A 15835-nucleotide genomic window follows, 5' to 3' on the forward strand; every position below is an offset into this window, starting at 1 on the left:
GCATCTTTGTGACAAGGTGATGGTCAATTTGCATATACTGTCTTTATTAGATAGGATTACTACCCCAGATTTTATTTTTTCATTTTCTATGGCATATTTTTTGCACTCCTTTACTTTCAGTCTGTATGTGATTTTTGACCTGAAATGGGTCTCTTAGAGAAAGCAAATATATATGTCTTATTTTCTCATCTATTCAGCTGTCCTGTTTTTTAACTGGAGCATTTAATGTAATTTCATTTAAAATGATTATTGAGCCGAAACTGGTTTGGCTCAGTGGATAGAGTGTTGGTCTGTGGACTGAAAGGTCCCAGGTTCGATTCTGGTCAAAGGCATGTACCTTGGTTGCGGGCACATCCCCGGTCGGGGGATGTGCAGGAGGCAGCTGGTCGATGATTCTCTCTCATTGATGTTTCTGACTCTCTATCCCTCTCCCTTCCTCTCTGTAAAATATCAATAAAATATATTTTTAAAAATAATAATATAAAAAATAAAAATAAAATAAAATGATTATTGATAGGTACATATTTATTGCTATTTTATTATACGTATTTATGTTTCTCACCAATACACCAAGTTAATATCAACTATTATACTTTTTAGTTTCCAGAATTTTATTTCATTTAAAATTTCTTTTTCATATTGTTAGGTCATATTTAATGGTCTTTTATTCCTTAAGCATTTTTGAAATTATGTTTTATTTTTTTAAACACTTAAATAGCTATTTTATATCCTGTAAACAATTCTAATACATTACATCCTAAGTGATTTACAATATATCTATTGAATGTTTTTGTTGACTTTTACTCTTGGTGGCTTATTTTATCATATATTTGGAAATTTCTTTAAATTGTAAAATAATACTCATTTAAGCTTAATTTTTTTTAATATTCAAAGTTTAAATTGAGGACATTCTCTCACAAAAATATGTGGTGAATTCCAATCTCTAGGTCTCATATCTATTTACTGTTCACTAGTTAGGTTTTATTTTATTTTAATTTTTTGTTTGTTTGTCCTTGGAGATTTTTCTTACTTTCTTAGGTGCCTTCAAATCTCATAAGCACTTACATCTCAATGCATAACACTGGAAACTTTGGATCCAGCTGGCTGGGTGGCTCAGTTGGTTGGAGCATCATCCCATACACCAAAATAAGTTGCAGGTTCAGTTCCTATTTGGAGCACATACCTAAGTTGCAAGTTTAACCCCTGTTTGGGCACATATGGGAGTTAACCAATTGATGTTTCTTTCTCTCTCTCTCTCTAAAACCAATAAATACATCCTTGCATGAAGATTAAAAAATAATAATAATAAAGTTGAACACTTTGGGGTCTAGTTAATTTTTACTAGTACATTTTTAATCACCTGTTAAAATTTATTCAATAGTTACTAATCTGTTCAGGTTTTCTGCCTTTTATTGAGTCAATATTGCTAATTTATATACTCCTGAGAAACCATTTCCCTTAGGCATACAACAAATATTTGTTAAATCAATAATATAAGCACTGATAATTAGTACTGCAATAGAAATAGTTTTAAACCACCTGAAGGAAATAAGAGATAAGCCTGAGTAGACTGAAAGTGTGTGGTGTTTAAGAACCCTAGTCCTGAGGTTAGGCAGTGATTCTCACACTGGCCATTGATCTTGGAGTAAAAGAAGTTGCTCTATATATGTCTGCTCTATTCCTTGTCTCTAAGACGTTAGAATAGAGAAAAGCATTTCCCTGCATAGTGTACATGGGACTAAAGAGTCACTTTTTTTTTTTTTTAAGAATGCACTTTATGTCCTTAGTGGTTCATAGAAAAGATTTATATGACAACTGTATAGATGTTGCCAGTTACATCTTAGCAATCTGTATCTCACATTAGATAACTCTAGAGTAGGGGTGTCGAACTCAATCAGAGAAGGGGCCAAAATCTAAAATCCAGCCTAAATCGCGGGCCGAATGGTTTACTGAACAGTCATAAACTGTCATTGTGATGGAAACGCAGCGGAGTGCAGTGATGACAGCGCGGTGCGGGCCACATTGCAAGGCCCACGGGCCAAATCCGTCCCGCCAGGCCTTGCAATGTGGCCCGCACCGCGCTGTCATCACTGCACTCCGCTGCGTTTCCATCACAATGACAGTTTATGACTGTTCAGTAAACCATTCGGCCCGCGATTTAGGCTGGATTTTAGATTTTGGCCCCTTCTCTGATTGAGTTCGACACCCCTAGTCTAGACTGTTAGAAGATGGGCTGAATTCAGACTACATTATCATGCCTGAAGAGCTAGAAGGAGCAATTTAAAGAATTGTGTATATGTTTTTATGTGTGATGAGTGATATGAAGTGTGTGTGTGTGTGTGTGTGTGTGTGTGTTCATAGGAAACCTATTATCTGAGCCTGTAATCAAGAAAAATTTAAATGCTTAAAAGTGCATTTTGGTTAAAAGGGTTTTGGAATTTCTTACCAGTTTAGTAACATTTGAATTTCATCTGGAATTTCAACATAATGTTTATGTAGATCATTTTTTAAAAAGAACAAAGCAGCAATCTGAGTAAGACGCTGTGGACTATTCAAAGAATTCTCTTTCCAAAGACTAGGAATAGTGAAGGTATTTTCAAAACGGATTTTTTTTAGGTGAAGCTTCAAAATTCCAGATGGAAAAGATGTCAGGTCATTCCCATCAACAACCAGTTTTTTAAGTGATCTGAAAATAAAGAAAACCATATATTAAAAGGAATTTATGAGATAACCAAATGGCGGTATAGGTAAATGCCGCACTCACTGCCTTCCACAACCACAGCAGAATTATAATTATTATAAAATACAGAGCAACCATCACTTAAAGCCACCTTAAATCTGGCTGAATGGAAGTCCTACAATTAGAGAAGTAAAGAATAAAGCACATTGAGACTGATAGGAGGGTTGGAGGGTGAAATAGGCTGGTCCAACACCAATATGTGGCTTTTTTTTTTTTTTTTTTTTTTCATGGGGTGGGATGTCATGGCTGTGGAAACCAAATGTGAGGAGCAAGGGATCCTAGCCCACACCAGACCAGGGTTCCAGAGCTGGGAAGAGAAGTCCCCATAACTTCATGTTTGTAAAACACAGTGCAGTTGTGGCTGAGTGGCACAGAGGTTGCTGGAGTCCCAGGTGTTCCTCTTAAAGGGCCGGCATATCAAGTAAGGACTTCATATCTCTGGGATCCAGCACTGAGGTGTGGCTTAAAAGGAACCTGGGACATTCTGTGAGAAACTGGATTGTCTGGCATCAGGGCAAGAACTCAGGGACAGCTTTTTTCCCAGAAGAGGCTGCTCACAGGGTTCATTGTCCTTGAGCTGGGACCTCCTCTGTTACAGAGCTGACTGGCAGCCATATATGAGTTTCCATCAGCTTGGCCCACACTGTTTGCTCCACCATGATGATTTCCTGAGACCTTGCCCCATCCAATTTGCAGCCCCGCCCAAGCTGTTTACAGCAGCTTTTCCATATGAATGGCCTGTGCTGGCTCAGGCTTCAAACTTTGCTAAAATCTCTCAAGCAAGCAGAAGCTGATCTCAAACCTATCAATAAAAGGCCCAAAACCTGATACTAGAACCAGCCTGTCTTGTTTCACAGCTGGGCACATCTAAGCCCAATACAAATATCAGCCATCTGAAGATCCCCCTGTAGCTCCTGATACCATGTTTCCCCGAAAATAAGACATCCTCCGAAAATAAGACCTACTTATAGGTATCCTTCTGAGTGAAATATAAGGCAGCCCCCCTAAAAATAAGGCCCCCCCTAGGCTAAACATGAGAGATTTGGTCCACTGATTCTGAAAGAAGTGGAGTCACAAGAAATTCACCAGGAAATTCAGGAATTGGATTGTTATGATGATGTTCCAGAAGATGATGACATGATTGTCATTGAATAAATGAGTAAATTCTTGATACTGTAGGATTCACAGTTTGTCTGGTTTGTGTTTACAACTACCATACTACCATACCGTAAACAGGTTATAAATTTCCTTTATTTTCATGTAACAATAAATGTGTACTGTATTCTTCTTCATGGAAAAATAAGACATCTCCTGAAAATAAGACCTAGTGCATCTTTGGGAGCAAAAATTAATATAAGACACTGTCTTATTTTCAGAGAAACAGGGTAGGTGGCCACAGGCAGTGGCTGACTTTGCACCTCCCAAGAGTCCTCAGAACCAGTGCACTTGATGGACAGTTTCAGACAATATCAGACAATAACTCTACACACCCACAAGAGACACACTCAAGAGGCAAATTCAATGAGCACCAAAGCCCTACTGAAACAAGTCCTGCACCATAGGGTCAGTTTCTGGAGGTTAATTCCTCCCAGTGATGCTAACAGTAATCAAGGCTCAACTATGATAAGAACTATGCACCTAGAGTTCCAGGATTAGGTTACTGGGGAGACTAAGCTACTGAGCCCTATAGATCACTTATTATACAAGGCACTCTACCAACTCCAGGAGACATACTAACTCTACATAATACATAGAAACAAACACAAAGAAGCACCCAAAATGCAGAGACAAAGAAAAATGTTAAAATGAAAGAACAGAAGAAATCTTCAGAAAAAGATCTGAATTAAATGAATACAAGTAAGCTACTAGATACAAAATTCAAAACAATGGTTATAAGGTTGCTCAAAGATCTTAATGAGAGCTTCAAGGAACTTGATGAAACTTCCAAGGATTGTAGTGAGAATGTCAAAGACATGAAAAAGGACCAGTGGAAAATTAAACATATACTCAGTGAAATAATCATTTACAAGGAATCAACAGTAGAGTAGATGATCCCAAGAATCAAATCAATCATCTGGAATAGGAGGAAGCAAAAATCACCCAATCAGAAGAGCAAGAAGAAAAATTATTCCAAAAATATAAAAATAGTGGAAGGAGCCTATGGACAACTTCAAGAATTATGAGGGTGCCAGAAGGAGAAGAGAGACAGCAAGGAATCAAAATCTATTTGAAGAAATAATGCAGAAGCTTCCCCTACCTGATGAAAGAAATAGACTTACAAGTTCAGGAAACTCAGAGAATTCCAAACAAGGGGAATCCAAAGAGACCCACACCAAGACACATCATAATTAAAATGCCAAAGGTTAAAAACAAAGAGAGAACCTTAAAAGCAGCTAAAGAAAATCAATTAGTTTTCTCCAAGGGAATGCCCATATGACTGTGCCAGCTGATTTATCAACAGAAACTTTTCAGGCCAGAAGGGAGTGGTAAGAAATATTCAAAGTGATGAATACCAAGGATCTACTATCAAAGCTATCATTTAGAATTGAAAGTCAGATAAAGAACTTCATAGACAAAGAAAAGCTAAAGGAGTTCATCACCGCCAAATCAGCATTACATGAAATGGTAAGGGTGTCCTTTAATAGGAGGAAGAAAAAGAACAACAAGAAATAGATGAACAAAAAATGACAATAAATACATATCTATCAATAATTGAATCTAAAATAAAAATAAATGGACAAGGAATCTAATGAACAAAATAGACTGATGAATAAAATAGAAACAGAGGCATGGAAACATGGAAAAGACTGATGAATCTCAGAGGGAAGGGGAAAGGGGGAAACAGGAAGAGATTAACCAAAGATCTTATATGCATACTAGAGGCCCAGTGCATGAAATTCATGCACAGGGAGAGGGGTGTGTCACTCAGCCCTGCCTGCACCCTCTCCAATATGGGATCCCTCTCACAACCCAGGACTGCTGACTCTCAACTGCTTGCCTGCCTGCCTTCCTGATGGCCCCTAACTGTTTCTGCCTGACAGCCTGATCACCCCTTAACCACTCCCCTGCCAGCCTGATTTATGCCTAACTGTTCCTCTTCCAGCCTATTTGCCCCTAACTGCCCTCCCCTGCAGGCCTGGTCACCCCTAACTGCCCTCCCCTGCAGGCCTGGGTTCCCCCCAACTTCCCTCCTCTGCTGGCCTGGGTTCCCCCCAACTTCCCTCCTCTGCTGGCCTGGTCAACCCTAACTGCCCTCCACTGCAAGCTTGATTGCCCCCAACTGCCCTCCCTTGCAGGCCTGGTCCCTCCCAACTGCCCTCCACTGCTGGCCATCTTGAGTCCACATAGGGGCAGCCATTTTTTACCACATGGGGCAGCCATCTTGTGTGTTGGAGTGACAGTCAATTTGCATATTACTCTTTTATTAGATGGGACTAGAGGCTCAGTGCATGAGAATTCTGGCACTTGGTGGGGTAGGGTCCCTGAGCCAGGCCAGTGCCCTCTCACAGTCCAGGAGCCTTCAGGGGATATCCAACTGGGGAGCGGGCCTAAGCCACAGTATGGCATCCCTCTGTGGGAGGTGACCAGTGGTCCGATCAGGGGACAGTGAAGGCAGCAAGCTGCCAGCCATGCCCCACATTGTGCTACCACTGCCAGTGGCCTCCCTCTGCAGGTGGTGATCCTAGCCAGCTGATCTGGGGATGGTGAGTGGCTGGCCCTGCTCCAATTTGCCCCACCACTGTTGCAGGTGGCCTCCCTCTGTGGGTGGCAACTGACCAGGCAGGCAAGCAGAGGATGGCACCAGCCCCCACTGCTCTGCAGCTGGTCGCCATCCCCCCCCACCCCATCGCCATCCCCTCCCTCTGCCTGCTGGCATGTACCTTGGCTGGCCTGGTGCCACCTGCTCATCAGCCCTGCCTCCTCATCCCCCACTGACTCAGCATTCTGCAGTTTGGTTGATTTGCATATTATGCTTTCATTATATGGGACTAGTGGCCTAATGCATGAAATTTGTGCATTCGTTTGGGGGAGTGTCCCTCAGCCTGGCCTGCATCCTCTCCAATCTGGGATCTCTGTGGGATCAGGCCTGCTTGCACCAGACTGCACCCCCCCACCAGCCTGATCACCCCCAACTGCCATCCTCTCCTGGCCTAATCACCCCTAACCGCCTCTGCCTGGCCCCACCACCATGGCTTTGTCCGGAAGGACATCTGGAAGGTCTCATGGTCTAATTAGCATATTACCATTTTATTAATATAAATAGGATATGACATACTGCCATAACTATAACATATCTACCAGTATTACTCTATGAGAATACATACTTCATGCGATAGGAAGGTATATAATACATTACATTGTATATGTTGTAAGTAGTAGGAAATACTACATTTGTAGCAATAATATTGTATGTATCCTGTGACTCCCTTTCCTCATCTGGGAATGGTTCTTTGAAGTTTCCTGGCCCCTAATGTATTTTTTTTTCTGTCATTCAGTGTAACTTTATTTATTGTTTATTGCACATGGGTTGAGGTCTTTAATTTCTAACCACCAAAATTCAAAGGACTATTTTTTTCCATGAAGTTGAACATTAACATTAGTGAATTCGTGTATTCATGGGTTTTTATTATAAACATCTGAATTATTCACATTGCCATAGATCCTGAACTCATAAGCATGGACCATGCACAGGCTGGCAGCAAGCCAGGAAGCCACTCTGCAAGCAAACAGATACTCTGCATAAGGAGAAAAGTCGTAGCATAACATTTAATGTCCAACCTAAGTCTAAGTGTTTAAGTACCGTATTTTTCGGACCATAAGACGCTCCGGACCATAAGACGCACCAGTTTTTAGAGAAGGGAAATGAAGAAAAAAAGATTCTGAAACAAATAGTGTCCTAAAATATTTTATGTGCATTAAAACCCAACATCACAGTCATAAACACATGTAATCAACCCTGTAAAGTAAACAGCAGCATTTAGAACCATTTTAGAGCCGGGCAAGCACACAGAGACCACACAGAGCCGGGCAAGTAAAAACACTTTTTTTTAAAAGTATATGTGTAGGCTATATTTGGACCATAAGATGCAGGGACTTTTTCCCCCCACTTCTGGGGGAAAAAAAGTGCGTCTTATGGTCCGAAAAATACGGTATTTCCTTAGAATCAAAAAATAACTTGAACATACAATGGAGTCAGTATTTCCTTAGAATAATAATAATAATAATAATAATAACTTAAACATACAATGAAGTCAATAGTGAACTTACAGAGAGACTAAAAAAAAAAAAAAAATCCCATTTACCATTGCACCAAAAAAAATAAGATACCTAGAAATAAACTTAACAAAGAAGGTAAAAAACCTTTATGCGGAAAACTACAGTACACTGAAAAAAGAGATAGAGAAAGACATAAACAGATGGAAGAACATACCATGTTCATGAATTGGAAGAATCAACATTACTAAAATGTCTATTCTACCCAAAAGCAATCTATATATTCAATGCACTCCCCCATTAAAATACCAATGGCATATTTTACAGACTAGAAAGAACTCTCCAAAAATTCATCTGGAATAAAAACAAACAAACAAACAAACAAATAGCCACAGCAATCCTGAGAAAGAAGTATAAAGTAGGAAGGCTCTCAATACCATATTTCAAGCTGTATTACCAAGCCACTGTTCTCAAAACAGCCTGGTTCTGGTATAAGAACAGATGTATAGATCAATGCAATAGAATAGAGAATCCAGATATCAACCCAAATCACTATGATCAATTAATATTTTACAAAGGAGGCATGAACATACAATGGAGTCAAAACAGTCTCTTCAATAAATTGTGTTGGGAAAATTGGACAGATATGTGTAAAAAAAAATTAAACTAGACCACCAACTTACACCATACACAAAAATAAACTCATAATAGATGCAGGACTTAAACATGAGTCGTGAAACTATAAAAATACTAGAGGCATCCACAGGCAGCAAAATCTCAGCCATATGCCGAAAGAACCTCTTCACTGATACTGCTCCTGGGGCAATGGAAGCCAAATAAAAATAAACAAATGGGACGACATCAAAATTAAAAGCTTTTGCACAGCAAAAGAAACCATCAACAAAACAACAAGAAAGCTCACAGTGTGGGAGAACATATTTGCAAATGTTATCACTTATAAAGATTTAATCTCCAACATCTAAAGGCAACTTATACAACTTAATAAAAGGAAAATAAATGATCCAACAAAAAAATGGACAACAGACCTAAATAGAATCTTTTCAAAAGAGGACAGAAGGAAGGCCAAGAGACACATGAAAATATGCTCAAAGTCACTAACCATCCAAGAGATGCAAATCAAAACGACAATGTGGTACCATCTCACACCTGTCAGAATGGCTATCATCAACAAATCAACAAAGGACAAGTGTTGTCAAGGATGCAGAGAAAAAGGAACCTTCGTGCACTGCTGGTGGGAATGCAGACTGGTGCAACCACTGTGGAGAACAATGTGGAGCTTCCTCAACAAACTGAAAATGGAACTCCCATTTGACCCAGTAATCCCACTCCTAGGAATATATCCCAAGAAACTAGAAACACCAACCAGAAGAGATATATGCATCTCTATGTTCATAGCAGCACAATTCACCATAGCTAAGATTTGGAAACAGCTACCCTGTTTCCCTGAAAATCAGACAGTGTTTTATATTAATTTTTGCTCCCAAAGATGCGCTAGGTCTTATTTTCAGGGGATGTCTTATTTTTCCATGAAGAAGAATACAGTACACATTTATTGTTACATGAAAATAAAGGAAATTTATTACCTGTATACGGTACGGTAGTACGGTAGTTGTCAACACAAACCAGACAAACTGTGAATCCTACAGTATCAAGAATTTACTCACTTATTCAATGACAATCATGTCATCATCTTCTGGAACATCATCATAACAATCCAATTCCTGAATTTCCTGGTGAATTTCTTGTGACTCCATTTCTTTCAGAATCAGTGGACCAAATCACTCATGGTTAGCAATAGCACTGTCTTTAAATGAGTACTTCTTGTCAAGGTAGCCTGCTCGCAGTGCATTTGCAATGCAACTGTCAGTGATTTTCTCCCATGAATTCTTCACCCAAGTCACAACTTCTTGCAGTTTAGGTTTCACAAAGTTTCCACGCTGATTTCTCTCCATTCTATTTTCAATGTAGTCATTAATTTTCATGCGCAAATTGTCTTTGAATGGCTTGTTTATTGCAATATAAAGAGTCTGGAGATAGGCCTTATTTTCAGGGGGATGCCTTATATTTCACTCAGAAGGAAACCTGTAAGTAGGTCTTATTTTCGGAGGATGTTTTATTTTCGAGAAAACACTGTAGGTGTCCGTCAGCAGATGAGTGGATCAGAAAACCATGGTACATCTACAAAATGGGATATTATGCTACAATAAAAAAGAAAGAATTCTTACCATTTGCAGCAACCTGGATGGAACTGGAGAACATTATGGTGAGTGAAATAAGCCAGTCAATGAAAGAAAAATGCCACATGATCTCACTAATTTATGGATAATAAGGAACATTATAAACTGATGAACAAAAAGATAGATACAGAGGCAGTAAAATATTAAACAGACTGTCAAATTACAGCGGGAAGGTTAGGAAGAGGTGGAGGAGTTAAGAGATCAGCCGAAGGACTTGTACGCAAGCATATAAGCATAGCCAATGGATTCAAGACTCTGGGGGGTGAGGGCATGTATGGCAGTGGGAAGATATGTACACATGTAATTCCTTAATAAAAAAAATGGAAAAAATAAAATAAAATAAAGTGATATAAAAAAATAAAAACCAAATCAAAAGCTTGTCTAATTTGTCAAATGTATTAGGAGGGAAGACATTGATATAACCAACGAGCTATAGATTTTAAATAAAAAGACTGGATAATAAACAGCCGGGAGTGATGGTGGCCATAGATTCTCATTTGCAGTCTAGTTTCACAACTCTTATACATATAATTTAAGTTATTTAATTATGATTACTACTGATAATGGTCAAAGAAAGTATTTTTTAAGACAATAAGGCTAAGAAGTGGGTACCTCAACTAGCTTTGTTCTTCCATCTGACTACTGCACTTCTCATAGTCTAGAAAGGGTGAGCCAAACTCTACCTCTGCTTCAGTCCCCAAGGAGAGAGCTGGCACAGTCACTTTTTTTTCTCTAAAGCAAACACACCAAGGGGCCAGAAGAAGATAGTCCTCTGGACAATCAGAATAAGTGGTTTACTCTAGGGAAATGCCATGGAGAGTGCCCAGAACCTCCACTGTTGAGGCTGCCCTGCCTGAGTTGATTTATCTTAGAGGTCCCATCAATATGGGTGCACCTTTTGTCTCAAAGAGTTCTGGGGATGCTCAGTAGGATAACTACTTTTTAAAGCTAAATAGTCTTTAAAGAGCTCCATGTTAAGATAACTTTTGCATCTGACATCCTAGGTAGCAGAGAAACCTCCTCCAGCTATACCACTAACCCACCTCTGCATGGTACTCTGAGACTGCTATTAGACCTGAACCGAAGACAGGGCAGCCAGAAGAGAAAAAGAAGCAAAACATACAAAACCATTTTCCTAAGGCAAGCACTTCTTTACTTATTTCTCTGTGGAGACAGGTAAGAAATTAGGCAGGAAAAACAGCAAGATTCAAATATAACACACATGCACGCGTGTGCGCGTGCGCACACACACACTCACACACACACACACACACACACACATTCTTGAACCAAAATATACATGATTTGTAAAAAAAAAAAAAAAAAAAAAAAAATTAAGTGGATGAACTAAAGAAGAACATGGTATTGGTAGAGTATGTGTTAAAGGAAAAGACAAAATAGAAGAAATAACTCAAATAAGTAGAATAACTGAAATAGAGCAAAAGCACTTTAAAAAATAATAATGATAAACAATGTAGATGTCTTGGAAGACAGATCCAGGATACCTAACATGTAAGTAATTCATGTTTCAGGAAGAGAAAATGAAACAGATGGAGAAGGAGAGGCAATAATGAGACATTTCTTAAAGTTAAAAAATTTATATGTTTTTTATTGTTGATAGTATAACAGATAAATGCCTTATTGAACTATCTGGTTAGAAGAATTCACCGAATTTCAATAAAAACAGACATGATATCATGATTTATAACAAATATATATTTAGCCGAAACCAGTTTGGCTCAGTGGATAGAGCATCAGCCTGCGGACTGAAAGGTCCTGGTTCGATTCCGGTCAAGGGCATGTACCTTGGTTGTGGGCACATCCCCAGTAGGGGGTGTGCAAGAGGCAGCTGATTGATGATTCTCTCTCATCTATGTTTCTAACTGTCTATCCCTCTCTCTTCCTCTCTGCAAAAAATCAATAAAATATATTTAAAATATATATATATATATATATATATATATATATATATATATATATATATATTTTATATATCACTCAAATGACCAAAGTATATTTCTCATACATATTTGTCCTGAATCCACAGATTCTGGCCCACGGCTCCCCGAACACTTGGGATTTCCTTAGTAATAATAGGTGCAATGGGAACATCTGTTATATTTGGTCTCTTGAGTTTCTGAAATTGCTTTAGAACCATAAAAATAAAATGGGCATCTTGCTATTCACAACAAGCCCCTTTCTACCATAGCTAAGTTTATGTTAATGAGGTGGCTGCTGGAAAGCACCTGAGAATGGTGCAGGATGCCAGCACACCAGCCATTACTAAAGGGATGGACCCCTCATTTCTGGAGAGCAGAGAAGGGCTAGAGGTTGAATCAATACCAATGGTGAGTATTCTAATTAATCATGCCTATGTAGTGTAGCCTCCATAAAAATCCTAAAAGAGGGAATTAGGAGAGCTTCCAGGTGTGGGAACCAGAACATTTCACTGTATAACTGTACTGAGCTCCAAAATCCATGAGGACAGAAGCTATTTTGTTCAGGATTTCACCCTATGTATCTTTTCATCTGGCTGTGCATTTGTATTTTTAAATATATGTTTTTTGTAATAAATTGGTAATCTAGCAGGCGTCTTCAAACTACGGCCCGCGGCCCACATGCGGCCCGCAGAGGAGTCTGATCCGGCCCGTCAGGTTTTTTGGGCAGTGAGCGCAGCCGAGGTGTTACAGTAGGAATTAGTAGTTCATATAGTCCGGCCCTCCAGCTCTCTGAGGGACCGTGATCTGGCCTCCACTTTAAAAAGTTTGAGGACCCCTGATTAGAGGGTAAATAGGTTTACTGAGTTTTGTGAGCTGCTCTAGCAAATTAATTACACCTGAGGCAGGGTTGTGGGAATGAATCTCTGACTTAGAACCTAGGCTTGCTAGAGGCATCTGAAGTAGGGAGCAGTCCTGTGGGACTGAGCCTACAACCAGTGGGATCTAATGCTGTCTCCAGGGAGATAGTGTCAGAATTGAGTTCAATTGTAGTACACCAGCTAGTGTCCAAGAATTGCTTATTGGTGTGCCCCCCTACCAGAATGGAATTGGATGCAGGAAACTTTTAAACATATTATTAAAAAAGACATACTGTTAAGCATAATCTGACAAAATTTCTGAAGATCAAGAATAATGAGCAATCCATAGTCTTTCCAGATAAAATAAGAACCAAGTAAAGAGAAAAAGAAATTAAACTGGCAGCAGATACCTCATGTGCAACTCTGGAAGCTATAGGAGGACGTGAGGATGGAAACTGCTTGTGAAAGGGCTGTAATGTGAGATTGCCCACCAAAGAGAGACATTGCTTTATTTGTTAAGCTTGTGAGATCTAAGTATTCATAAATATTCTTTGAGTAAAGAGACATAATAAAAGAAAAATACTAATGAGAACCTGAATAAAAGTTCCTAAACTGTCTCAGCAAAATCTTTCATTAGATAAGGGGTAAGTGCATTGAGAAGGAACTCAGGAAAGCAGGAAAATTAAAGTATTCTAAAGATCTTAACTGTTGGTTGAACACAGCTGTGAGGAGACAGACTACGATGCGGGGGGGGGGGGGGGAAGTGATTTTTAGCTTGTTTTTGTAAGATTAAAGAAAAATATATTTGTTTATGAGTTTTGGAAAAGGAATTATAGTAAGAGACTGTTAAGTACAGTAGAGTTCTGAAATTAACAAGGAAGAAAAAAGGGAACAAATAACACCCTGAAAAAAATACTAAAGAAATTTTTAGAAAAAGGACAAAGTAAATAGATAGTAAATACAAATGGAAGGCAAAAAAATAAACATATTTGTCATTTCAAATGTGAACAGCTTCAATTTCTATAATAAAATACAAAGAATTAAATAATTGGCATAAATATTAGAAAAGTAAAGACAAATTATCTAATTTTGTTGAAATTAAGATTATGCTTCTTATAAACCAAAGAAAATCTAGTAAAACTCAACCAGAACTAATAAAATAATTTAGTTACATAAGCTGATTTTAAATTAATGTAAAGAAGCACAAGCTTTTTTCTATTGTATTTTGTACTGGCAATAGTGAGCTAGGAAAAAAAATAGAGAAAATACTACATACTCAGTAGCTATACAATTATAAAATACTTAGAAAGGTTAATAAGAAAGACAAAGGACTATGTGAAGTGAATAATAAATTCTTATGCAGAATATAAGATAAGATCTGAACAAATCAAAAAATATATTATGCTTTAGAACAAAAATATTTATTATCATCAGAAATATGAATTATTTCAAAATTTACATGTAAACTCAGGGGAATTCTAATTAAGATTCCAATGTTGTGTTTATGTGTTTTGGGTGAGAAGGGGCTTGAAATTTTATCAAATATTTTAGAGATCATGATCTAAAGAAAATAGTTAAGAGACTATTATTGAAATCTAATCTCCCTAATAGCTATTAAAAATTATTCTAAAGTCATAATCAACATAGTATGGCACCAACCCAGAAGGATATAGATAAATTTCAGAGACTTTTAAAAGGTTAATGTGAGAAAGAATTGGAGCTTAGCATTAAAATTACATTGTGTGTTATTAGCATTTTTTGTATATCTATCTCCTTAGGAAAAATAAAATAAAATAAAGCTGATAAGAACTATAGGAGCACACATGAAAAAATCAACAGGAGTAGCTTGTCATTCTATTAAGGGGACATCAGTACTGTTCTTTAAATAATTATTAGAAACATTACATCCTAAAAATACAGAATTCCAATCATTCAACTTATCTTTTGATAAACCTTATGCTTCACATTTAAAAAAATATATTTTTGTATCGATTTCACAGAGGAAAGGAGAGGGACACAGAGAGAAACATCAATAAGAGAGAATCATCTATTGGCTGCCTCCTGCATGTCCCCTACTGAGAATTAAGCTCAAAACCTGGCATGGCCCTGACCGGGAATCAAACCATGACCTCCTGGTTCATAGGTTGAGTCTTAACCACTGAGACACACCGGCCAGACTGCTTTACATATATTTGATGGTTATTAAATAAATGAATGATCTGAATTTTCTCCATCATCACCAAATATACCCTTCAGGGGAATATGATTTTTTGTGTACTTACTACTTTCAAAATACCTGAGTTTCTGGATTTCATTTGGAATAGAATCAATACTATTGTAGGAAACATCAAGTTCCTCAAGGTGGTACAAAGAAAATAACCTTAAATAGAAAGAGAAAATAAATTGTAAAAATGATTATCTATTTGTCATGACTAAGCATAAATAAGAATTAAATATTTGAATAAATACATAAGCATAGGGGGACACTAATATTTTTCTAAGATTTTGAAATTTATATACTAGTAGATGATATAATTATAATAAGATATCCTAAAACTTATTCATCTATCCATTAAGTCTGGTTTGAAATGTTTGGAATAGGTAAAGTCCCATCCAGAAAAAGTCACCTGAGACATGCCTAACAACATTTAGGTATATTTTCTTATTTACTGTATTTATTTACTAGAGCTGAAATTAAAAAAAAATAGAAATTCATTCTCTCTTGAAGGTTCACAAGGCCAGAGATTAGAAATCACGTTGCTGGTAGGGATGGCTCCTTCTCAAGGCTCTAAGGAAGAAACTACCCCTTGCTACCAGCAGCTGTTG

General features: G+C 37.9%; 1 protein-coding gene across 1 annotated transcript in view; it reads right to left on the reverse strand.

The window, feature by feature from the left end:
• Positions 1-15835, reverse strand: part of LRRC63 (leucine rich repeat containing 63) — an 80724-nt gene that overhangs the window by 8094 nt on the left and 56795 nt on the right. The window contains exons 7-8 of the mRNA XM_036457082.1: positions 15306-15389; positions 2447-2686 (exon numbers count right to left, since the gene is read on the reverse strand). Of these exons, the coding sequence (XP_036312975.1) occupies positions 2447-2686; positions 15306-15389 (324 nt within the window). The remainder of the gene's footprint in view (positions 1-2446; positions 2687-15305; positions 15390-15835) is intronic.

The sequence above is a fragment of the Pipistrellus kuhlii genome, unplaced genomic scaffold (assembly GCF_014108245.1).
Source record: "Pipistrellus kuhlii isolate mPipKuh1 unplaced genomic scaffold, mPipKuh1.p scaffold_m20_p_3, whole genome shotgun sequence".
Classification (NCBI taxonomy): domain Eukaryota; kingdom Metazoa; phylum Chordata; class Mammalia; order Chiroptera; family Vespertilionidae; genus Pipistrellus; species Pipistrellus kuhlii.